The 25,734-nt window shown below is 31.4% G+C and overlaps 2 protein-coding genes and 1 long non-coding RNA gene across 6 annotated transcripts; all 3 read left to right on the top strand.

Annotated features, from left to right (window-relative positions):
- The first annotated feature begins 477 nt into the window (after window positions 1-477).
- On the top strand, window positions 478-6,034 carry LOC149963156 (stearoyl-CoA desaturase-like). The gene is made up of 3 exons (XM_090170495.1): window positions 478-603; window positions 2,617-2,822; window positions 5,496-6,034. The coding sequence occupies exons 1-3, from the start codon at window positions 499-501 to the stop codon at window positions 5,929-5,931; spliced, it is 747 nt and encodes a 248-aa protein (XP_090026621.1). The 5' UTR covers window positions 478-498; the 3' UTR covers window positions 5,932-6,034.
- Window positions 6,035-14,896: 8,862 nt separating this feature from the next.
- On the top strand, window positions 14,897-23,456 carry LOC149963155 (uncharacterized). 2 transcript variants are annotated; one of them, XR_016480187.1, is made up of 3 exons: window positions 14,897-14,972; window positions 18,959-19,152; window positions 19,798-19,883. It is a non-coding gene; the product is annotated as an uncharacterized LOC149963155 (long non-coding RNA). The 2 variants fall into 2 exon arrangements; XR_016480188.1 differs by lacking the exons at window positions 18,959-19,152; window positions 19,798-19,883 and adding an exon at window positions 22,626-23,456 and having other exon boundaries at window positions 14,943-14,972.
- Window positions 23,457-24,234: 778 nt separating this feature from the next.
- Window positions 24,235-25,384, top strand: LOC149963154 (uncharacterized). Of its 3 annotated transcripts, XM_090170494.1 has the most exons (5): window positions 24,235-24,323; window positions 24,383-24,508; window positions 24,573-24,682; window positions 24,822-24,965; window positions 25,048-25,384. In XM_090170494.1, exons 4-5 carry the CDS (start codon window positions 24,823-24,825, stop codon window positions 25,112-25,114), a joined length of 210 nt encoding a protein of 69 aa, XP_090026620.1. In that variant the 5' UTR covers window positions 24,235-24,323; window positions 24,383-24,508; window positions 24,573-24,682; window position 24,822; the 3' UTR covers window positions 25,115-25,384. The 3 variants fall into 3 exon arrangements, with proteins under 3 accessions (XP_090026620.1, XP_090026618.1, XP_090026619.1); XM_090170492.1 differs by having other exon boundaries at window positions 24,573-24,965; XM_090170493.1 differs by having other exon boundaries at window positions 24,235-24,508; window positions 24,573-24,965.
- The last annotated feature ends 350 nt before the right edge of the window (window positions 25,385-25,734 follow it).

Raw genomic sequence — 25,734 nt, 5'->3', positions numbered from 1 at the left:
AATTTACCGCCAAGCGAGCCGCCATTTTCTTTCGCCTTCCCTCCGCAGACCGCACGCGGAGCAAGCGCGCGCGGGGAACAGAGCGCTGTTAAAGCCTGTTATAGCGCGAACAGCGCGTGATTAAAGTCCTAAAACGTCACCCCGAAACAAAAAATGGCAGATCACTTGGCGGTAAATTTCGCTCGTTTAAAAATTAATTTATCGTCATTAAAAATAGATACAATTTTACGACTGATATTTTGGAGTTTATTTAAACATGATCTTTCAAAAAGACCCAAGTTTTACCAAACCTGGACTTTTCCTTTAAGTGAATTCCCGTGATAACCTATGATTTGTACACCTGATTACTTAAGTGACTACTCCTCGATCTTTTCTTTATATGATTAAATGAAATATTTCAAGTTTAATTCATGGTCTCCATGTGGGAAAAAGTAATTTTTGTTCTTAACCTCTGAAAAGCATTTCTTCGCAGCGGAACTGTTGGTTCATTTGTCCGGGATGGGCATCACCGCTGGAGCCCATAGACTGTGGTCGCACAGAACCTACAAGGCCCGTTTCCCCTTGAAGGTGTTTTTACTTGTGTGCAACACTATCGCCATCCAGGTGAGACACGCATTCGTAACATCAGGCGTATATAAGATCGAACTTAGTGGCGGATTATCTACCACTATTGCGCATAGGATTGACCTTGTGTTATATCGCTATTATTAGCCCATAGCGCCGCCGATCCAACTCCACCGCCGCCGATATTTTCTCTGCCGCCGAACGTAACTTTATTTTCTTTCTTTCAAAAACATTTTGAATTTTTTTTTTAATTTACAAAAAAAGGGATAAATTTTTACCCTTTCGCGCGGCTGCTGCTGAGGATTTTTAAAAATCGGCGAGCCTCGCTGCCGCCGGGTTATTTTCGCCAAACGCCGCTGCCGACCCAAATGAAATCGGCGCTATGCTTTAGCTATTATGTTATAAGCTATCCTAATAGGTACTAGTTCTGGTAAACTAATATTTCCTGGTAGTCCGGTAACTACTCAATGATTGAACATTTCACTGAACTATAAAAACACTATTTAACTTTAACAGGAATCCATACCTCTACTTGGAATGCTTATCCTGGCGTATCGCGTATGGTAAGATCACTCTGACGGCTTTGGCTCCGCCTACGAGAGAAAAAATCCCCTTTGCGCGCGCTCCCCTCTCACGATGTTGTTTGTTAAGTTAACATAGTGGCGTCCAAAAAACCGTCAGCCGCATCGAGACGAAAATCTGCCGCGATAAACATTCCAAAGAAATGAGAATGGGAAATATATCACCAATAAGTTACGGCATCTAGCGAGAGATTTTAAAAAACATGGCACCTTTCGCGAGCTTCATCTCGGTGCCTTAGGCTTACACTTATTGAAAACATTGGTTAATTACCTTTACGAAAAATGTTGATCGAATTTGATTCCAAAATTATTCCCAACATTAAAAATATCAGTTCGACTTCGATCGAAATTTGTATACAAAATTAGTTATATTTGATACGAGTACAATGTATGAAATTCCACTTAATTCCAGTTAAATCAAAATTGTTTGATCCGAACAGAATTGCATTCGAACTAGAAATGTAGTGATTCCAGTTTGATACCAATTTGTATATTTGATCAAATCATTTTCGTATTAAAGAACTATCCATTTAAGAAAAAAATTTAAAAACGTACTTTGATTCTGCAGTTGTCTATTTCGACGTTGGCACAGGTTCGTGCACGACGAATCGCCAGTTTCTAGATTGGTGAGCTCTTGGTGAAATATTCATTACACAGGGCTAATGCTTCCAACCCGAGCAAGCAATTATGATATATCAGATATTAGATTATGCGCATTTATGATGAGATAATTTTAGATCAGTTAATATGGGTTAAAATTCAAACCCCGAAACTAATCAGAATTAATTGTTATCAGGTAGACCGTTCTCGATTTTACAAGTTTCAACGTTAAAAATAATTATATTTCGTTAGTTTATTTGCTCACATGATTTTATTCTAAACATATAAGTCAGATTACTGTTCAGCTAACTAAATCTGGTAATAATAATTATAACCGGTCAGTTGAGAATTGAGATCGGTTACTGGGGATAATGAATTGATCATATAAAAGTTGAGATGAGATTTCTGGGTGAGGTCAAATAAAATTTACGAGGGTTAAACTGATTAACAGGTCTGAGGTCCTTTTAATATTCAACTATACAGGGGAATTTAAACCATGTGGGAGGTTTGAGGCTAGCCCGGCCACAGATAATCATTAGCGTCCCTACACTAACTATTGCTTAAAAAATTCGGCAAGTTTTTATGGTCAGAGGAAACTGAAGAATTCGAAGGAAAACCCTTTAAACAGACAAGGAAAGAACTTGCAAACTCAACGCAGATAGTGTTTTTCCCCGTGCCACAAGCTGGGATTCTGTTGCCGCGAGGCAAAAGTGCTAACCACTTCGTTACCCTGATACTTTTATCAGGGTTTTAATTTGACGTTATTTACCGCAACGTTTAGTTGTTTTCAATATAATGTTAATTTTGATGAAAGTTTGTTTCTCTAACCAGCATTTGAACTCGTAAAATACTTTCTATGGTCAATTTGCAGGCGAGCGTTTGGGAATGGAGTCGAGACCACCGAGTACACCACAAATTCTCCGAGACGGACGCTGACCCCTACAATTCCCAAAGGGGGTTCTTCTTCTCGCACGTCGGATGGCTCTTGTGCAAGAAACACCCGGACGTCAAAGCCAAGGGAAAGAGCATCGACATGAGTGACCTCGAAGCCGAGCCCTTACTCATGTTTCAGAAAAAGTAAGAACATGCCTTACAACATACGAATAAAATAAGCACATCCCTTTACTCGTGATACAGATAGAGTAAGCACATCCCTTTACTCGTGATACAGATAGAGTAAGCACATCCCTTTACTCGTGATACAGATAGAGTAAGCACATCCCTTTACTCGTGATACAGATAGAGTAAGCACATCCCTTTACTCGTGATACAGAGAGAGTAAACACATCCCTTTACTCGTGATACAGATAGAGTAAGCACATCCCTTTACTCGTGATACAGATAGAGTAAGCACATCCCTTTACTCGTGATACAGATAGAGTAAGCACATCCCTTTACTCGTGATACAGAGAGAGTAAACACATCCCTTTACTCGTGATACAGATAGAGTAAGCACATCCCTTTACTCGTGATACAGATAGAGTAAGCACATCCCTTTACTCGTGATACAGATAGAGTAAGCACATCCCTTTACTCGTGATACAGATAGAGTAAGCACATCCCTTTACTAGTGATACAGAGAGAGTAAACACATCCCTTTACTCGTGATACAGATAGAGTAAGCACATCCCTTTACTCGTGATACAGAGAGAGTAAACACATCCCTTTACTCGTGATACAGATAGAGTAAGCACATCCATTTACTCGTGATACACAGAGAGTAAGCACATCCCTTTACTCGTGATACAGATAGAGTAAACACATCCCGTTACTCGTGATACACAGAGAGTAAGCACATCCCTTTACTCGTGATACACAGAGAGTAAGCACATCCATTTACTCGTGATACACAGAGAGTAAGCACATCCCTTTACTCGTGATACAGATAGAGTAAGCACATCCCTTTACTCGTGATACAGATAGAGTAAGCACATCCCTTTACTCGTGATACACAGAGAGTAAGCACATCCCTTTACTCGTGATACAGAGAGAGTAAACACATCCCTTTACTCGTGATACAGAGAGAGTAAACACGTCCCTTTACTCGTGATACAGAAAGTAAACACATCCCTTTACTCGTGATACACAGAGAGTAAGCCCATCCCTTTACTCATGATACAGATAGAGTACGCACATCCCTTTACTCGTGATACACATAGAGTAAGCACATCCTTTTACTCGTGATACAGATAGGATAGAGTACGCACATCCCTTTAATCGTGATAAAGCTGCTTAAAATAAGTTTTTGAAATAATTATTTCCTTTCCATTTTTGTTAATAAAAGTTTAATTTGGAAGTTGGTTTTGGGGGTTGTCATTCCGAGACCCATATTGATCTGTGGATTTCGGGTATTTCTTGACAGAACATTCAAATGGTTATAGTAAATGTAGGGAGCTGTTGGTTCGCGTAGCATTAAGGGCTTACCACCCTCCTACACATTGTAACCCGGCCACCTGCTTAAAGGCATTAAAAGTCGCTCGATGACTTGGGTCTAAGGTGGTGTCTTGGGTATTTGCCTAGCTAGCCGACTATGTTGACCTTCGAATTGAGTCTAGGTGGCGCTACGGTGCCACGCTCTTCCGTAGTAGCGGATATGAAATAGCGTCTGCTATTATCAAAAAAGATAATAATGCCTAAATCTCTGTCTAAATTTATGTTACAGACTTGGAAATTGGGTGTTCGGGTGTAATTGACACTCTAAACAAACCCCGAGACACTGAAAATAATTCTTTCAAAAAGGGATTGAGTGTTAGAAAATATTTGCTGTTTCATGATTAATATTGTTCTAGATAATCATGAATAGGTTCATAAGCTAATAAATGTATTGATGTAAGGAAAGTCATGAAATTAATGCGAAAAATCTTTTTTTTTCTTAATTTTCATCCACTATTTCAATGACACTCACGAAAAATAGAGTTGAGGGGTCGGGTATTCTTTTGACAACTGATAAAAATGTAACTTTTTTCAAGTCTAATGTGTTAGCATGTAGAAAACACAAAACAGTGGAAAATGATAATAAAAAGGAAATATTAACCTTTTATACGTTCAGTTTCATCCAGTATAACCCTTTAATAGCGTCTGCTGCCTATCTAGTTTTCAACGACAACCAAAAGAGGGCGTAACGATAGTTTTCGATCGCGAATAAGTTGGATTATCTTGTCCTGCAAATTTCGTTTAAATCTAGTTTTCATGATGGCATTCCATGGAATGCTCCTTCTATTTTCGATTATATATTCTTTGCTTAAAGCCAGTACAAAGTCTTCCGTAAATTGAGGGTAGTTTTGGTGTAGTGACATTAATTGTCAAATTATAATTTAACAAACCATTAATCTGATATATTACGATGGGAGTTACTTATCATCTTGGCCACTAGGGCCCGAGGAGTGCTGGCGGGAAAGTCACACGCATCTGAATTTTTCATAAGGCAGTAGAAATAGAGACCCCTACAGATTTTTCACCCTTAAAGCATTGGCGAATTAATTACCACCAAAGCCACTATGCTTGAGCTTTAGTAGGCTCACCTTGACCCTGATCTAGCTTAGTCTAGGGACACCCTACGTTTAGGCAAGATTCCGGGCTCATAGGCTGAACACTAGACAACCTTTTAATTAATCCGCTACTGCCTAACAGTTAAGTAACCTTAGCGTCCTGGTGAAATTCGTTGAGCCACCGTCGAGCGATCTACTTAGAGCGTGTATGTTTAAAATTAAAATGCGGATAATCGGAAGGTATATTTTCATTTGGTTTCAGGTATTACGGTTTGCTGGCGCTAACAGTCGGTCTGATCTTCCCGACTTTGATTCCCGTCTACATGTGGAACGAAACGCTGAAAAATGCCTTCATGATTTCGTTCGTTCTCCGCTACATGTACGTTCAACACAGCACTTGGTTGGTGAACAGCGCCGCCCACATGTGGGGGTACCGCCCTTACAACTCGGACATCAGCCCCAGAGAGAACACCTTCGTGTCTTTCTTCGCCATGGGAGAAGGCTACCACAATTACCACCACACGTTCCCCTGGGACTATTCCACCAGCGAACTAGGTCTGAAGCTGAACATCACCACTTGGTTCATCAATACGATGAGCTTCTTTGGATTGGCCTACGACCTTAAAAAGGTCGACCAGGACATTGTCAAATCGCGGACCACTCGCAACCTGGAGAAATCTATTAAATCTTCCGACTAGTAGATTTTGTACAACTATAAAGTGAATAATAATTATATTTTGATGATTTTCTTTAACCCCTTCGTATTTCTTTATGTTGTACCTTTACAGAAATTAAGGAACAAAATTTTATCAAATGTTGATATAACTTATTCGATCCATGGTTGACCAAAAATTTTACCGATCAAACGGCAATCAAATAAGCAATTGATCAAAATTATATCTAAAGTAAATGTAATTCATTTGATCCCGATTTGATTTCAAATTTTACAGATCTAATTGGAATATTTATGAGGTAATCTACGGTATATCACACAAAGCACTATACTATGAATTGGTTTTCCCATCTTGGAGACAAAGCTATTTAAAAATAATTTGTTAAGTTTTTTAGATTATGAATTATTTAGATTAAAGTTTGATTTACTAACTAAAGCTTTTATAAAATTTTGATCCAATTTTTATAATTATATCAAAGTAACTAAAAATAATAATAATTGCATAATAATTAAATTTTTTTCAAAATGTGCAAAAGGTAAAGGATTAAAGAAATTTCGTTATTTTTACACACATGGGACTAGAGTCAAATTATCATTATGTACAAAATATTTTGCAATAAAAATTATTTGTAAATATTCAAAGGCCTCAAATGTTAATGTGGAAATAAATGGAGTTCAGGAATAAGTTTAGCAATTGAAGTTATTATTAATTATTTGGGTAAAATTTAACGTTTATCGCTTAAAAAAAATCAAAATTTGGACCAATTCTGATCAAACATTTTTCTTTAAATTTTTTTAAAATAATGTCACCATTAATTTAGACCAAAGAATCCTTCAGAATATTTTAAACATATCAACTTATTACGAATTTATGAGTAGGTAATTTGACAAACTACTGACTAAGCAGGGCCGCCAACCGCGGGCCCGAGCCCCGGGAAAATAAAAATTCCGCGCCCCAATTGTTACCATTAATACTGGAGATAGTTTTACTTTTTCAGACAGAAACCCGTGATAAGTATTTCTAGTTGGTTCTATTCCGGGCATCAAGGCTGCACGGGCCCCGGTAAGCTGTACCGGCTTCCCCCCTCTCTTGCCGGGCCTGTGGCGACAATAATTGTATAATGTAATTTTTAAACACTTCCACTTTTAATTTTACTTCATTAAAACCTCGAAAAGAAGCGTACTAGGTTTTACCGCGGCAAAATACACTTTTTGGTAAAATCCCTGTAAATAGGAATGGTGAACGGAAGCGAAATCTTGGAAAGTGGCAAGGACGTATATAAGGGGGGGGTTTAGGGGGTTCAAACCCCCCCTTAGGACCCGATTCTTTTTTTGCGAAAGGAGCGCAACATTAAGAAATAAACAGTAAGACGTAAAAATGAGTTGAAATATCCGCAACGCAGCACAGTAAAATATATTAATATATTAAATATATTAATATTATCATTTTCTCACAAATGTATTAAAAAACTTCGTTTGATACTCATCCGGAGTCTAGCCAGTACTTTAAATATGCGTTATTGCCGGTTATTGCTTACGAAAAATTTTGCGCTCGCGATTTTATCTAGTTGCCCCCCCCCCCCCTTACACTTTCTATATCTCGTGCTTGGAAAGTGGTCATCCGAACTGGGACCAATTCTATATCAAACTATTTTATTTTGCCAATTCGAATGACGAACGAGTGTTACACTGTTTTGAAAGCTCTCAATTTTTCGTACATTTAATCTTAAAAAATGTTTTTCAAAAATTTCTAAGCAACATTTAATATTTTAAAAAATAACGAAAGCTAAAATACTACGAAATGTACATGCAGGTATAATTCATTTTAATTTCATTTTCATCTTTATTTCTTACAAATATTTCTTTCATAGTTTTTTTTTAAACTAAAATGAAAACTAGTTCCAAAATCAGGCAGGTACATGTAGACTTAAGCGAATTAGCTTTTTTCGTCGATATTTGAAAGAGATTCCCCACCTTCGTTTAAACTTAAAAAGTGCCCGTATAGTTACATAACAATTGATTTTTATATTTTTTTTTAATTTTGATCAATTATTTACTCAACTTTTATTTTTTTTTAAGATACCATGTTTTGGAACTAAAGGTAAAGAAGTATAATAAAATATAATAGAGACAGTACTTCATTAGAATAAAAAAATTAACAATTGCTCGTGGCTTTAGCTTGCGCTCTTAGACTTTTTGAAATGAGCTATGACGTAATAAAATAAAAACCAAGTTTCAATAACCGCACCGCCATCTATCAGTTTTAAACATAACTATTAGGATGGTTATTGTCGAACAAAGGGAAGCCTAAGCTGATATCATAGGTCACCGAGTTCAGCCTGAGGTATGACGTCAAATACCATCCACGTCCGCTTTTTTTTTGGCTGCACACGCTACAGATATTATTGAAACTCGTTTATTATTGGAATAGGTTAATTCAGGGCCGTATTAAGGCATGTGCCCAGTGTGCCATGGCACAGGGGGCCCGCGACTGCAAAATAAGTATTTTATGTTTATAGCCACATCGCCGTTAATAGAGTCAAAAAGTAAGATCTGATTTTTGTAGGGCCCAATGGCCCTAAATGGGTTAGAGTGTCCTGTTTCCCGGCCTTTTGGAACCACACCGGGATCTCCGGTGCCAGCTGTGCCGGGTTACTTGGACTGCTGTGTGCTCGTCGTTCCCCTTTAGGAGCTCTCTCCAAAGGGTTTGGCCGCTTACCTACGTAGGTAGGGTGTCGGCTGGAGTTGCTATAGCATCCATTCTAAATCCCACTGCTGTGTGCGAAGTGGGGATTGGTCCACCCATTGCTGCACCTTCTGCTGGGTTGAGTGGCTTGCGTCAAAGGTGTGACCATCCGTAGTAGGGTTCTGCTACCCATGCTGGATTTGTCACCTGTCCGGGCTAGGTGGACGCTGCCGTAGGGCACTATGATGATAGGCCTCCGGTGGTATGCTCTCTGTTACTAGGTGCACCGGGCTATAAATTCTGACACACTGTAGGGCCCAATTCTACTCTGCACAAGGGCCCCCACTAGGATTAATCCGGCCCTCGGTCAATTTTCAGATATCTAAAGTTTATCAGCTATAGTCAGATCAGGTTGATCTGTTATGTAAGCCCTCTCTTTCAGCAATCTGATCTCAGTTTGCATCTGATTCATTGTTCTAAGTAACTGAATCAGTTACTAAAAACAATAGCAGATCAGTTCAGATCAGTTAAACTGATCTGAACTGATCTGCTATTATTTATCTCACCAGTTTCAGTTAGCAGAACAGATATCTGACATAATCATTTAACATAAATATAATCTTTTAGAAATAAAATGAAACTTAACCGTAATTAAAATTCGAAACATGTATCTTCGCGGGTGTCAAATACATTTCAGAAGAAAAATTGGTGTGCGGCGAAAACTATCAAATACTGACTAGCTATAGCTATATTACACTGAAATAGTCTTTATAAATCAAAACCAGATGTCACGGACATTTAAGTACACACATTATTTTAAATAATAAATTTAAATTGGAGAATTCCGAAGGTGGACGACGTGAGCGAGGATAAGTCATCCCTACCTTCCCCAGCAGCGTTGGCACAAAACAACGAGATAACTCTCTGAAGTAAAGGGAAAGGCTGTTAGGCACAAAGTCTACATTTGCGAATGCAAATGCGGGCTTTAGAAAACTTCCGGTTCTATTTATAGTGTTATTTTTGTCTTCAACCACATCGGAAAACTCCAGCTTGCTGGTTTGATTTATTCAATTGGAATGAGTTTACTATTCGAGCATGAGGATAATTTTGGTAGCAACCCTAAAAGTCGTCTAAACACGATCATTCTGCCGAAGTGTACAGGTCGGCGTTTGGATAAAAATTAACCGTTTATTTGGATAATATCCATAAACAAAAATTATCCAACAAATAATCAGTTATTTTTGGCTCTTTCCCATATTAAATCGTTTCTATCCATGGATAAACGGTTAACCGCAATTTTTATGATTAATTGAAATTTTGCTAGTTAATTTATCTGTTACGCCGATCTCTACCGAAGTGTAAATAAATATATTCTTGTAAATAAGTAAACAAAAATTTATTTGCGAAAGAACCTAATTTAACGGAGATTGAGGGTATATTCGCTTTGATTTCGGGGGAAATCTCGTTATTTCCTTCCTCGAAGCTATTATCTCGAGATGGTGGGCGGTAAGCGTACGGTATAGTTCTAATCGTGTAAGCGTTTCGTGCCTAAGAGAGAACAATTACCTGAGAGTGAGTTAATGAGTGAGTGACCACTTTCAAACCAGTCTTGACGCCGTTCCTTCCTGCTCGATACGCTTCGATTCTCCGGGCTGTAGGAGCTGAATGACAGCTACATTCAAAGACGGTTTTACAGGAAACTTTGGAATTCCTCTAACGCCATAAGACAATTTAGCATATTGAACAATTTCTGTAAACATTCTGAAAGCATTGACCGGTGCTTTTCCATTCTTAACCCATTTTCATTCAAACCAATAACCTCAGAATAGCCCCTGATATTTTCTTCTCTAAAAATTAAGTTTTTCTGTTATTTATCGCAATGAATGAATGTATTATGTTTAGAGTGGTACAGTAATCAGTTCAGTAAGAAATCATTTCATGGTACTCAAGAAATTAATAATCAATTAATTATTTAAATAAATATGAAAAAATATTAATAATCAGCTAAGCTAATACCCAAGGCACCACCCTAGGCCCCAAGTCCTTTTCATGCCGGGTTGAAACGCGTAGGAGGGTGGTGGCGAGCCCTTCCTGCTAAGCAAGCCAACAGCTCCCTACATTTTAACCTCTACAAGTTATTAGAGAAAAGGGAAAGTGAATAAATCTAAATAAAAAGTATGATGTAGCTAAACACAGTCATGCCTGTTTATTTTTTAGTAATAGTTAATGAGATATAGGGTCCTGACTAAAGGGTAGTTTGGGCGCTTGCCCAACTTGTTTAGCTCCGGGAGCTCGAATTAAAACGTAATAACTTAATTACTTTTAAATTTAAAATTGACAAAATTATTTTAGTCACTAACAAGATTATGTTCTACACTTAAATATTAATTTTATAAGTAAAAATACAAAATTAAAAGTGTTCAGCTTGAAATAGCGCGAAAGTAAACAATGGCCACTGTAGTCTTCCCCCTTAAGAAGTATCTACATAATAAAACTCTAAGAGAAGGTATACCTACCGCTTCGCCTTAATACTAGGTCATTGAGTATGTTTTAGAAATCAGGTCTAACGTGACATCGCCAAAGGTAATTTCTCTGTGTATATAACCCGTGGTCGTTGCGCTTCGTCTTAATACTAGGGCTGCGTTCAACAACTATCAACGGAGAAAAACCGCTGAGTTATCGTTGAGTTCTTTTAATCAACGCTACGTCACAAAAATCTAAAAGTTGTTGTATGATATATAGTTCGCTGACTTAACGAACAAAATATCGTCTGCTACCCCTCCTTTAACTTTGTCGAATGACGTCACGACACCGATGAGCAACGGAAAAACTTGCTCCATTTTTCATGAAACGTTTCTCGCAATTTTACTGGTCAAAACTGGACAGCCATTTATACTATGCAATTTAAATTAAATGTAATAATTGATAATTAATTAACATGATATTAATATAAATTAAAATTAATAAGCGATAATTAATTAATATGATATTCATGTACATTACACGAGCATTAATAATTAATTAATATGATATTAATGTAAATTAAAATTAATTAATGATAATGAATTAATATGATATTAATATACATTAAAATTAATAAGTGATAATTCATTAATATGATATTAACGTAAATAAAAATTAATAAGTTATAATTAAATAATACGATATTCATGTACATTAAAATTAATAATTAATATGATATTAATGTATATTAAAATTAATAATTAATATGATATTAATGTACATTAAAATTAATAATTGATAATTAATTAATATGATATCAATATAAATTAAAATTAATAAAGGATAATGAATTAATATGATACAAAAAATCTTTTACATTAAAATTAATAAAAGATATTTAATTAATATGATATAAATTTAATTAAAAATAATAATTGATAATTTATTAATATGATATCAATTTAAATTAAATTTAATAATTGATAATTTATTAATATGATATCAATATAAATTAAAATTAATACAGGATAATGAATTAATATGATACTATTGTACATTAAAATTAATAAAAGATAATTAATTAATATGATATAAATTTATTTAAAAATAATAATTGATAATTTATTTATATGATATAAATGTAAATTATAATTAATGGTTGATACTTAATTAATATGATAAAGTTCGTAACTGATAATTAATACGATAGTAATGTACATTAAAGTTCGTAACTGATAATTAATACGATAGTAATGTACATTAAAGTTCGTAACTGATAATTAATACGATAGTAATGTACATTAAAGTTCGTAACTGATAATTAATACGATAGTAATGTACATTAAAGTTCGTAACTGATAATTAATACGATAGTAATGTACATTAAACTTAACAATTTATAAATAATTCATAAGATATAAATGTAAACGTAAATTTAAATTAATAATTGATAAATAATTGATGTCATATAAGTGAAAATTAAAATTAATAATTGATAATACATTATTAAAAATTAATAACAAAGCTATTTTTAATTTTGCTTTTTACCTTATTAAATATTAAATTAATAGATTTTATTGTCGAAACAATGGTTAGTGAAATAGGTATTCTTTGGTCTTGTGGTTTTCCAAAAGGGCGCCAGCGAATGGATCGATCTTGGGAATGTAACGCCTACGTGAAGTAATTATAATTCAAAAGATAACAATATCTGCTGTTATAAAAACAGATCGTGGGTTTTGCTATTTTCATGTAGGTCATACATTAAAGCAATAGATAGCGTAGAGACGCTATAGCATTGGCTTGATGCCGTCAAATCGGTATTTGCAAATACAGGGTAATGCGTTCCTCCACGGACCAGACCCGAATGGGTAGATGAACCAGTGCATCGCCAGGGTTCCTATTGTAAGATAGTTTTCAAGAATGTTTTTATGGTAATACAATTTTCAAGAATGTTTTAATGGTAAGGCAATTTTCAAGAATGTTTTATGGTTACACAATTTTCAAGAATGTTTTTATGGTAAGGCAATTTTCAAGAATGTTTATGGTTAGACAATTTTCAAGAATGTTTTATGGTTAGACAATTTTCAAGAATGTTTTATGGTTAGACAATTTTCAAGAATGTTTTTATGGTAAGGCAATTTTCAAGAATGTTTTTATGGTAAGACAATTTTCAAGAATGTTTTAATGGTAAGGCAATTTTCAAGAATGCTTTATGGTTAGACAATTTTCAAGAATGTTTTTATGGTAAGGCAATTTTCAAGAATGTTTTATGGTTAGACAATTTTCAAGAATGTTTTATGGTTAGACAATTTTCAAGAATGTTTTTATGGTAAGGCAATTTTCAAGAATGTTTTTATGGTAAGACAATTTTCAAGAATGTTTTAATGGTAAGGCAATTTTCAAGAATGCTTTATGGTTAGACAATTTTCAAGAATGTTTTTGTGGTAAGGCAATTTTCAAGAATGTTTTATGGTTAGACAATTTTCAAGAATGTTTTATGGTTAGACAATTTTCAAGAATGTTTTTATGGTAAGGCAATTTTCAAGAATGTTTTTATGGTAAGGCAATTTTCAAGAATGTTTTTATGGTAAGACAATTTTCAAGAATGTTTTAATGGTAAGGCAATTTTCAAGAATGCTTTATGGTTAGACAATTTTCAAGAATGTTTTTATGGTAAGGCAATTTTCAAGAATGTTTTATTTTAAGACAATTTTCAAGAATGTTTCTATGGTAAGGCAATTTTCAAGAATGTTTTTATTGTTACAAAATGTTTTAACGAAATATTTTTCGTAAGAAAATGTTTTAACGAAATATTTTTCGTAAGAAAATGTTTTAACGAAATATTTTTTGTAAGAAAATGTTTTAACGAAATATTCTTTGTAAGAATTTTTTTAATAAATTCTATTTCTACGAAATGTGAATTTTGATTTTATAATTTTAACCCAATTTTGTTAGTTTAACTTTTGTGATTTTTTATTGTTTTAGTTTGATTTTAAACCAATGAAAACAATGAGCTGTTTTTTAGAAACCAAATAGTTTTGTATTGTAATTTTATTTTCAAAGTACAACTCTATTAAACTAGTAAAACATGCTCGAAAACTTGTAGAGGAAACTTGAAGGAGTTCCGTTTGTACAGAATAAAGCTAGGTCTACAAGTTTCCCTTACACGATTTCAAGAACTGGCTTAACCTCATACTCATAAGGGATATAGCACTGTAGCAGAAGCGCGTAGTAGTGCTTTAAGAGAATATAAGAACATTTTCAAAATTAGCACCTGCTACCAGTAGTTGACTTGGTATTAGCTTAGTTAATTACTATTAATAATAATAATACTTCCCGTATTTTGTTTTATCAGCTAGGCACCACCTTAGGCACAAGTTATCTAGCGACCTATAATGCCTTTAAACAGGTTGCAAAGCGTAGGAAGGTGGTAGCGAACCCTTCATGCCACGAAAGCCGACAGCTCCCTACACTAACTATCACCGTTAACCTCAAAAAGTTTTTTTATGAAAAAGGGAAACCGAAGAACTGTAGGAAAACCCCTTCAACCAGTGGGGAGATAACTTGCAAACTCAACGCAGAAGGAATGACTTCGAGTTTTCACCCAGTGCCACAAGTTGGGATCGAACCCGGCTCCTCTTGCTGCGAGGCGAAAGTGATAACCACTCCGCCACCCCAAATGACGTTTTGGCGCAAATCAGAGGCTATCCTGTGATCCCCACAACTTACAATACATGAGTGTGTTAGGGAATAGCACAGTGTGTTGCCGACGAAACACCTGGTAGAGGACTTGTCTTATCATTGCGGAAATTTTCTTATCTCATTTTCGTTTTCCAATTGAAAGAACTAAGTCTGGATTATTTCTTTTTAAGGCGAGTCACGTTAAATGTTAATTATGCAGACAAGTACATTAAGAGGTAAGTTTGCTCTTCATTTTTGGAATTATATTAAATGTGACGGCTGGTAGGTATGGAACCTGTTTTCCATGCACTAGTCACCTGATTACACGTTTTTGAAAAGCATTCGGTGGTTTCCACTGATTTCTCACAATTTATCGGTGATTTCTAGTGATTTCTCGCAATAATCTGTGATTTCTAGTGATTTTTCACAATAATCTGTGATTTCTAGTGATTTCTCACAATTTATCGGTGATTTCTAGTGATTTATCGCAATTTTTAAGTGATTTCTAGTGATTTGTCACAATTATTGGTGATTTCTAGTAATTTTTCACAATTTATCGGTGATTTCTAGTGAATTTTCACTCCCCGTTATTATCTATGAGTTGACACCTGATTACTAAAGTGACTATCCCTATTTTAATAATATAAAATTGAAAACACCTTACGCTGATTGATTAAAATAATAAACAAAAGAAAACACGTTCATATTGCGTAAGTAAAAGTAGCTATATTTATTTACAATAAAATATAACAAAGCCGACCAGTTTCGACACAACCTTGGGTCATTGTCAAGGCGAGAATGAAGAGCGGCGAGACATTGTTAAACAAAATATATAACAATAAAAAAATGATGACACAAGGTTGTGTCGAAACTGGACGGCCTTTTCTTATTTTATTGTAAATAAATATAGCTACTTTTACTTACGCAATATGAACGTGTGTTTTTTTTGTTTATTACCCCTATTTGGTTTTTCTATTTATTTTCATTTTGGAATGTTACATTGTGTTACATCATTTTGTTTAAAACAAAATTTGAATACTGGCGATTATCCGTAACCCGGCCACCAGGGATAAGGATAAGGACATTAATAGTCGCCAGATGACTTGGGTATTAGCCTAGCTGATTACTATTATTATTATTACAATTATTATTACTATTGTTATTATTATAATAAACAACATAAGCTCCTGCTCAAATCTTTAACCCCAAATCCATTTATGTGTGCCTATTTATCAAATTTTAATTTGTATAAAACAGACAAAAACCAATTAAACCCAATTAACAGAGCTGATACCACCCAGTATTGTTTAAATGCCCATTAAAGCACTTTTTCATTTCATTTTCATAACTATATTATTATTATTATTTCATTGCGGATAATTTTAACATTTGAAAAATTTCGTTTTTATTTAAAAAAACATGAAATTAACTACGTCATCCTTAGGCCCAAGTCATCGAGCGACTTTTAATGCCTATAAACAGGTGGCAGGGTTACAATGAGTAGAAGGGTGGTAGCAAGCCAACAGCTCCCTACACTTACTATTACCGTTAACTTCTACAAGTTTTTGGCGAGAGGGGAAACCGAAGAGCTCGGGGGAAAGCCCCTTTAACCAGTGGAGAGGAAACTTGCAAACTCAACGCAGAAGGTGAAGTTCCGAGTTTTCACCCATTGCCACAAGTTGGGATCGAACCCGGCTCCTCTTATAATTATTTAATTTTATTAATTAAAAATAAATATGTAATATATATTAAATATATTAAATATGTAATATATATTAAGTATATTAAATATGTAATATATATTAAGTATATTAAATGTGTAATATTTATTAAATGTGTAATATTTATTAAATGTGTAATATTTATTAAATATGTAATATATATTAAATATGTAATATATATTAAGTATATTAAATATGTAATATATATTAAGTATATTAAATATGTAATATATATTAAGTATATTAAATATGTAATATATATTAAATATGTAATATATATTAAGTATATTAAATATGTAATATATATTAAGTATATTAAATATGTAATATATATTAAGTATATTAAATATGTAATATATATTAAGTATATTAAATATGTAATATATATTAAGTATATTAAATATGTAATATATATTAAGTATATTAAATATGTAATATATATTAAGTATATTAAATGTGTAATATTTATTAAATATGTAATATATATTAAATATGTAATATATATTAAATGTGTAATATATATTAAATATATTAAATATGTATTATACATTAAATATATTAAATATGTAATATATATTAAATATGTAATATACATTAAATATATGTAATGTATATTAAATATGTAATATATATTAAATATGTAATATACATTAAATATGTAATATATATTAAATATATTAAATATGTAATATACATTAAATATATGTAATATATATTAAATATATTAAATATGTAATATACATTAAATATATGTAATATATATTAAATATATTAAATATGTAATATATATTAAATATGTAATGTTATATATATTAAATTTTTCAGCGTTTCTGTCCCCAAATTATATTTACCATAAATAAGCTCTCCGAAGCTAATCGTAGCCAAAATAGAAAAACAAAAGGAAATTCTACAATAGTTTTCTTCACCCCTAAAATCTCCAATCAGCCTAACTACTATCTAATTGGTTCCCTATAACTGAGGTCGTCCGACGCGTTTGAAGATCACGCCTGTGACGTTTTCTCTTCCCCCTCTCGTACCGGATAAAAATCGACCTTGATGGCCACGTTCTAGTCATTCTAAATAAATAAATTCATTCTTGATACTGATATAAACTACGCAATGATTTCTTTTCACTATTAAGTATATTAAATATGTAATATATATTAAGTATATTAAATATGTAATATATATTAAGTATATTAAATATGTAATATATATTAAGTATATTAAATATGTAATATATATTAAGTATATTAAATATGTAATATATATTAAGTATATTAAATATGTAATATATATTAAGTATATTAAATATGTAATATATATTAAGTATATTAAATGTGTAATATTTATTAAATATGTAATATATATTAAATATGTAATATATATTAAATGTGTAATATATATTAAATATATTAAATATGTATTATACATTAAATATATTAAATATGTAATATATATTAAATATGTAATATATATTAAATATGTAATATACATTAAATATATATAATGTATATTAAATATGTAATATATATTAAATATGTAATATACATTAAATATATATAATGTATATTAAATATGTAATATATATTAAATATGTAATATACATTAAATATATGTAATATATATTAAATATATTAAATATGTAATATACATTAAATATATGTAATATATATTAAATATATTAAATATGTAATATACATTAAATATATGTAATATATATTAAATATATTAAATATGTAATATATATTAAATATGTAATGTTATATATATTAAATTTTTCAGCGTTTCTGTCCCCAAATTATATTTACCATAAATAAGCTCTCCGAAGCTAATCGTAGCCAAAATAGAAAAACAAAAGGAAATTCTACAATAGTTTTCTTCACCCCTAAAATCTCCAATCAGCCTAACTAATATCTAATTGGTTCCCTATAACTGAGGTCGTCCGACGCGTTTGAAGATCACGCCTGTGACGTTTTCTCTTCCCCCTCTCGTACCGGATAAAAATCGACCTTGATGGCCACGTTCTAGTCATTCTAAATAAATAAATTCATTCTTGATACTGATATAAACTACGCAATGATTTCTTTTCACTTTTTCAGAAACCATAAAAAAACAAAAAATACGTTATCTAATACGCGGAAAAGTAGAAAAGTCCATAATCAATAGGGGTGAAAAAGGTAAACCCGAGCGGGTAAACCATAAGAAATCTAATTATAGTCCATAATTGGTTTTTATTCACTTTACATTATCTTATAGTTCAATTAATTTTATCCATATTTATGAAATGAACAGGTACAGAACCCTTTCTAAACTAAACATTTATTTGGAGTAATATTATTATTAATTTTTTTAAATACTTCACTCGAAGATTTCCTTTACTTTAAATAAACTATGTTCCTATATGTTACACAAAATAAAGTATCTATGAGTTGATTTGATAATTTCCAAACCTTAATCCATGGTAAGCAAGTCAATCTATGTACTTTTGATTGTCGAAGGTACCAATGAAGAATATGGCACATTCAACGAGAGCTACAATAATGGAATGGACGGCACCGTTAGTGGATCAAGTGAAGATAACCCGTCTGTAAACTATCATCAAGGAATTCCAGAGACACCAATCACATTTGAAAGTCTGTGCGTGCCGGGTGTTCCCGGTGTGCCCTTGTGGAGACGATAACTTGTGGGCATTGTACGAGCCAAGCTCATACCTTTTCCATATTTTTCTGAATGATCAAGTGACCTGATTTGACATATTTCGTATTTTTAATATATCCCCATTTTTGTATTTCTCCATTTTTATATTTCTTCATTATTAATATTTGACAATTATTAATATTTCCAAATTTATAATATTCAACATTTTTAATATTTCTCCATTTTCAAAATTGGTCCATTTTAAATATAACCCGTTTTCAATATTTCCCTGATCCAATTTTCGTATTTCCCCGTTATTAATATTTCGACATTTTTAATTCTTTTCCATTTTCTATACTTGGCGATTTTTAATATTTTTTCATTTTTTATTTTTGCTAATTTTTAATTTTCTTCTTTTTTTATATTTTCTCATTTTTAATATTTTTCGATTTCTAATTTTTCCCCATTTTTTTATATTTTCCATAGTTAACATTTCCCCTTTATTAATTTTCCCCATTTTTATTATTCTTCATTTTTAATATTGCCCCTTTTTAACTTTTCCCCATTTTTAATATTGCACCATTTTAAATATTTCCCCACTTTTTATGTTCCATATTTGTCCATTTTTAATTTTTTTTTTCATTTTTAATATTCCCTATTTTTAATATTTCCCCATTTTTAATATTTCCCCATTTTTTAGGTCAAAACCTGGGAAAGATTAAACGCTGCGGAGATCTCTTTCCTCAATTATTCCATTTTGAGTTTTGCCATTTCACTAGTTTTCGCCATTTACCGTTTGGCAATTGTAGAAAAAGCTGATGATGACTTTACATTTGCTCTTATTCTGCTTTTAACCATTGGTAATTTACTAAATTAAGTTAATTCAATATTTTAAATGCATTATATGTATTAAAAATATAGTAAATGCATTAAATGTATTAAAAATATAGTAAATGCATTAAATGTATTAAAAATATAGTAAATGCATTAAATGTATTAAAAATATAGTAAATGCATTAAATGTATTAAAAATATAGTAAATGCATTAAATGTATTAAAAATATAGTAAATGCATTAAATGTATTTAAAATATAGTAAATGCATTAAATGTATTTAAAATATAGTAAATGCATTAAATGTATTAAAAATATAGTAAATGCATTAAATGTATTTAAAATATAGAAAATGTATTAAATGTATTTAAAATATAGTGAATGCATTAAATGTATTTAAAATATAGTAAATGCATTAAATGTATTAAAAATATAGTAAATGCATTAAATGTATTAAAAATATAGTAAATGCATTAAATGTATTTAAAATATAGTAAATGCATTAAGTGTATTTAAAATATAGTAAATGCATTAAATGTATTTAAAATATAGTAAATGCATTAAATGTATTAAAAATATAGTAAATGCATTAAATGTATTTAAAATATAGTAAATGCATTAAATGTATTTAAAATATAGTAAATGCATTAAATGTATTTACAATATAGTAAATGCATTAAATGTATTAAAAATATAGTAAATGCATTTTTTGTTTACACCCTGTATACATCAAATATATTATATATGTTATATATTTTAAATATATTTTATATGTTATTTATATTAAATAGGTCGGGTATATAGGGGTTGAAAACTCGGGGATCCCCGACTTACCGGGTCGGGGTCGGGGTCCCCGTACGATCACTATTACATATATTAAATGTTATATAAATTAAATATTTTATACATATATTAAATTTGTTATATAAATTAAATATTTTATACATATATTAAATTTGTTATATATATATAATATTTTATATATATTAAATTTGTTATATATATATATAATATTTTATATATATTAAATTTGTTATATATATATATATAATATTTTATATATATTAAATTTGTTATATATATATATAATATTTTATATATATTAAATTTGTTATATATATATATATAATATTTTATATATATTAAATTTGTTATATATATATATAATATTTTATATATATTAAATTTGTTATATATATATAATATTTTATATATATTAAATTTGTTAAATATATTAAATATGTTATGTATATTAGATTTGTTATATATATTAAATATGTTATATATATTAAATTTATTAAATTTGTTATATAAATTAAATACATTAAATTTGTTATATGCATTTAATATATTAAATATTTTATATATATTAAATATATTAAATTTTTTATATACATTAAATATATTAAATATGTTATATATATTTAATATATTAAATTTTTATATACATTAAATATAATAAATTTTTATATACATTAAATATATAAAACTTTTATATACATTAAATATATTAAATTTTTATATACATTAAATATGTTATATATATTAAATATATTAAATTTGTTATATATATTAAATATATTAAGTATACTAAATATTTGTTATATACATTTAATATATTAGGTATACTAAATATTTGTTATATACATTTAATATATTAGGTATACTAAATATTTGTTATATATATTAAAATATATTAGGTATACTAAATATTTGTTATATACATTTAATATATTAGGTATACTAAATATTTGTTATATATATTAAAATATATTAGGTATACTAAATATTTGTTATATACATTTAATATATTAGGTATACTAAATATTTGTTATATATATTAAAATATATTTAGCATACTAAATATATATTAACACCAGAAATACATGAAATTCTTGTGTTTCTGATAACTCAAATGTATTTATTTATACTTCAGGAGAACGAATGTTGAAAACGTCCCGGCGTGTGTTTCAATCGCGTCCGAACTCCGAAGACGTCAGCTGAATTGAGCTGGCCAATGAGATCCCGCAACGATTTTGTTGCCAAAGGGGGAAACAGCTTCAGGTTAGAACATGAGGGGAGCTAAAATCACCTCAACAAAATCCTGAAGTACAAATAATTAAATAAATAAATACCGGCTGGATAATACATAAAATACCTTATTATATACGCTGGTTTTCGATCGTGATAGCTTAACGATACTGATGTTACGTAACTGGACTCAAAAATATTTAGGAATTTTGAGATTACTGAAGTGGTACTAATCAAATTTTCAACAGGACATGATGAAATTTAATATTATTCATTGGTGTTTAACTATCATTTCATTTAATGTGCAATTCTAAAGAAATAATATTTTCTCATAATTTTTAAATTAACATTAAATCTCATAATAGAAATACTCATAAGCCTTATTTAATTTATAATTTTTCAAAGAGTAGGTTTAGTTTAAAACCACTTACCGTCATGAATATAATAAAATGGTTGTGGTGCCACAAAAAAGCTTACAGGAAACCAACAAAACTTGACACATACAATAATGCGACTTATGAAATAAATAAAATTATTTCATTAATAATAATTTCTAAGTAATATAAAATACGTAATTTTCCTAAAATTTTCAACTATCTCGGTCTTAGTTATTAAATGTCATTTTTATATATTAAAAATAAAACCCAATTTATATTAAATTTAGGTTTTTGTCTTTTCTACGCAATTTATGGAATCGTCATGGAACGACTGTACGCGATAGGTGTCTGCATTTGCATCACTTTACTTGTACTTGTGTATTGCGTTGGCAATTACGCTTCTGGAGCTCACGGCGATTTAAATTTGGTACGACAATTCATTCTTCTATTTCCACTATAATTGTTCGTTATATCCGAAGCCTAAGAGTAAGAGTAGCCTCTAACTCTCCCAAAATCGTGAAACGCCTCGTTTTCGAACTAAAGGTATTCGGAGGGATACAAATTTGTTAAGGCGATATGTGGCCAGGAAATATAGAACTCTCGATATATTCATACCAAGGGACTTCAGGTGTAAAACTCAGCAGTGAAATAACTTTAAATCTGAAATCAGATGCTCAAAATTTCTAACATTGGAATGATTGGATATCCCCTCCACGGCCGTCTCGAGATCTGCTTCGCGCTCATAGCGGCCCAGGCGATCGTACGAAAATCTTCAAAACTTCTCACATCGTTTTCTGGCGCTAGTCTAGCCCCCCCTTGAGAAAATTCGCAGCCATGTTATCGAATGGGAGGAACTGCACCGATTTTTGGAATTTCAATTATTATCGCGTAATGTGTAATTTTTTGTAAAATATTTTTTTAGTAATATTTAAGTGAATTAATAATAAAAAAGTGTAACACCTCTTGAGATTTTTTAACACAAAGTAAAGTTTTGAAAAACGTTATTAAAATTTGGTCATTCTGGAGCCAGAAGTCGCCGTCGACGTTTTCTGTATATAAATGTAAACATAAACACGTGGTTCTCCTTACAGCTGTATTTTTGCTATGTAGTAACTTCCAGAGGCTTTTGTTTTGTATTAATGTTTAAAAATTTAATTTAATTAAAGTAGTAAAATAAATGAATTTTAAAAGAAAACAAATGTTTATTATTAAGGTAATGACTTGTTTTTTTAAGAGCCAAAATAAGTTTAATAATACATAATATTGGAATATGGGATGATGTATTATAATGATAATTTATACAGGACTAGTTGGAATATTGTTCAACATAGTATGATTATTTATTCAAATATTGACTAGTTGAAATATGGGTTAACGTGTAATAATTTATACAGGTACATGTGTTGACTATGTGGAATATCGTTTAACATAGTATGATAATTTATTTAGATATTGACTAGTTGAAATATGGGTTAACGTGTAATAATTTATACAGGTACATGTGTTGAATATGTGGAATATGGGTTAACATAGTATGATAATTTATTTAGATATTGACTAGGTGGAATATGAGTTAGCGGTTAACGCATAAAATACAGGTATTTACAAGTTAGAATATCGGTTAACATATATATATTTATACAGGTATTGACTAGGTGGAATAGAGTTGACATATAATGATAATTTATACTGGCATGGATTAATTAACTAACTGTCACTTGGAAGATCACTATGAACGAAAATAGTGATTGAAACTTGGAAGGTATTTAAATCTGATAAATATGATAATAGTTAGGAAAAATTTATAAAACTACAATTTACAACTTGAGTACTTTTCGAGAAAGAGGCTTATGCACAAGTTCTTTCACTTTCTCAAATTTTGCGGACAGAGTTTTGGTAATATTTGTGATAATTGGAGGTACGACCTTTCTACAAATTAAATCAGCAATTTCATTCGGGTGATTATTATTCAAATCACATTGGATGTAAGGGCATAGAGCAATTTTTGGCCACAAGTGGATTTCAATGTTTTTTAAAATTGCAGGTGAATCCCGGAGATAGGGTACAGCTCTCTCTATGAATGTTGTTACTATAGCCATTAACATGATAAAGCTTTGCTGGGGATACCTAAGGTTTCCTCTGTCGGATAATTTTATCAATCCAAGTAATGGTGAGTCAGAATTAGCCTGTGATACATTTTCAAGGCACAATTTGCAAAAATGTTTTTCTTCTAGGATTTGTACTACATAACCAGCCAAGTATGCGATACTTGCTAGCCGTAAGGTGCATCTCTGTGTATCTGGGTACTCATCCAAAGCATTTAGTATGTCAGTAACTTCAGAAGGTAACGTAACTTCATTGCTGTTAAAAATAGTTGAAAATTCATCGAGTCTGGTGTCAATCATGGCTGATAGATTTGTGAAGCTGTCTTGGGGAACGTTAGAGGTTTTAGGTTTTGTTAATGATATAGTGCCTCTCTTAAGGATGGATTCCAAACTGAATATAGTGGCTCTTGCATCAAGCATGTCATTCCCTCCAGCCATTTGCCTGAGGATGCTGAAAAACATTTCAATAGCATCGCTCGTTAAATTTCTTGTCAAGACAAATTGGAAACCAGATTTAAGGAGGTATGACACGCAAGATATTGTAGACAATGAAGTTATTCTAATAGAGTCATATGTTTCCTTTGTCAATATTTTCTGCTCGCAGTCGGTTTGAACTGTTTCTAGATATTGAGGAAAATCATTTTCTAGCCAAGCCAGTCTCTCGTCATTAACAGAGAAGAATGGACACTTGTTCTGATTTCTGGACCTGTATCCAAGACTCATAGTGGCTACATTGTGAATGTCATACCACTTTTGAATAACTTTCATATAAGTGATAGTTGCACCTGCTGTTTTAAACTTGTGCGCTTGTGGATGACTTCCTTGGTAGTTCATTAGATATTCCAAAGCCGCTATGACAGGAGTTGAAAATATATCTATTGCTCGCCTTACACTCATCTTTTCAATATTACTTGGGTAAACAGCTTTTCTCGTGAGGCAACGAACTGGTTTGATGTTTTTGTCTTTTTGAAGCTCGTAAGTCCATTTAACGTACTTACCCGAAACATCTTCAGAGCCTTCTTCACTATCAGTTTCTAGGAATCGAGTTTTGACATTCTTCATTACGTGGCTAGCATCAAAACTAAGATTCAAGACTCGGCTTTTGTCCACAGGGTGTGGTACTGTTGGTATAAGGGTGGAGCGAGGACCATTACCAAGCAATCGCATCATGGCGCAATTTGTTTTGTGGTTGTCTGTCACTAATCTAATGACAAAGAAACCACAAGCTTCTATTTCTTGGATAACTAAAATGGTTAACTTGTGGAGCTCTACACCTGTAAGTTGCTTTGAA

This window comes from Leiobunum rupestre, chromosome 1 (assembly GCF_980474605.1).
Source record: "Leiobunum rupestre chromosome 1, qqLeiRupe1.1.hap1, whole genome shotgun sequence".
Classification (NCBI taxonomy): Eukaryota; Metazoa; Arthropoda; class Arachnida; order Opiliones; family Sclerosomatidae; genus Leiobunum; species Leiobunum rupestre.
The sequence above is the reverse complement of the archived record's forward strand: the minus strand, read 5'-3'. Positions and strand labels throughout refer to the sequence as shown.

Coding starts and splice junctions, on each gene's coding strand:
- LOC149963156 (XM_090170495.1), top strand. CDS start 499: ATGGGCATCACCGCTGGAGCCCATAGACTGTGGTCGCACAGAACCTAC. Junction 604..2,616: donor GCAACACTATCGCCATCCAG/GTGAGACACGCA, acceptor GTCAATTTGCAG/GCGAGCGTTTGGGAATGGAG. Junction 2,823..5,495: donor TTACTCATGTTTCAGAAAAA/GTAAGAACATGC, acceptor ATTTGGTTTCAG/GTATTACGGTTTGCTGGCGC.
- LOC149963154 (XM_090170492.1), top strand. CDS start 24,664: ATGTCAGTAACTTCAGAAGGTAACGTAACTTCATTGCTGTTAAAAATA. Junction 24,966..25,047: donor TGGAAACCAGATTTAAGGAG/GTATGACACGCA, acceptor TTCTGCTCGCAG/TCGGTTTGAACTGTTTCTAG.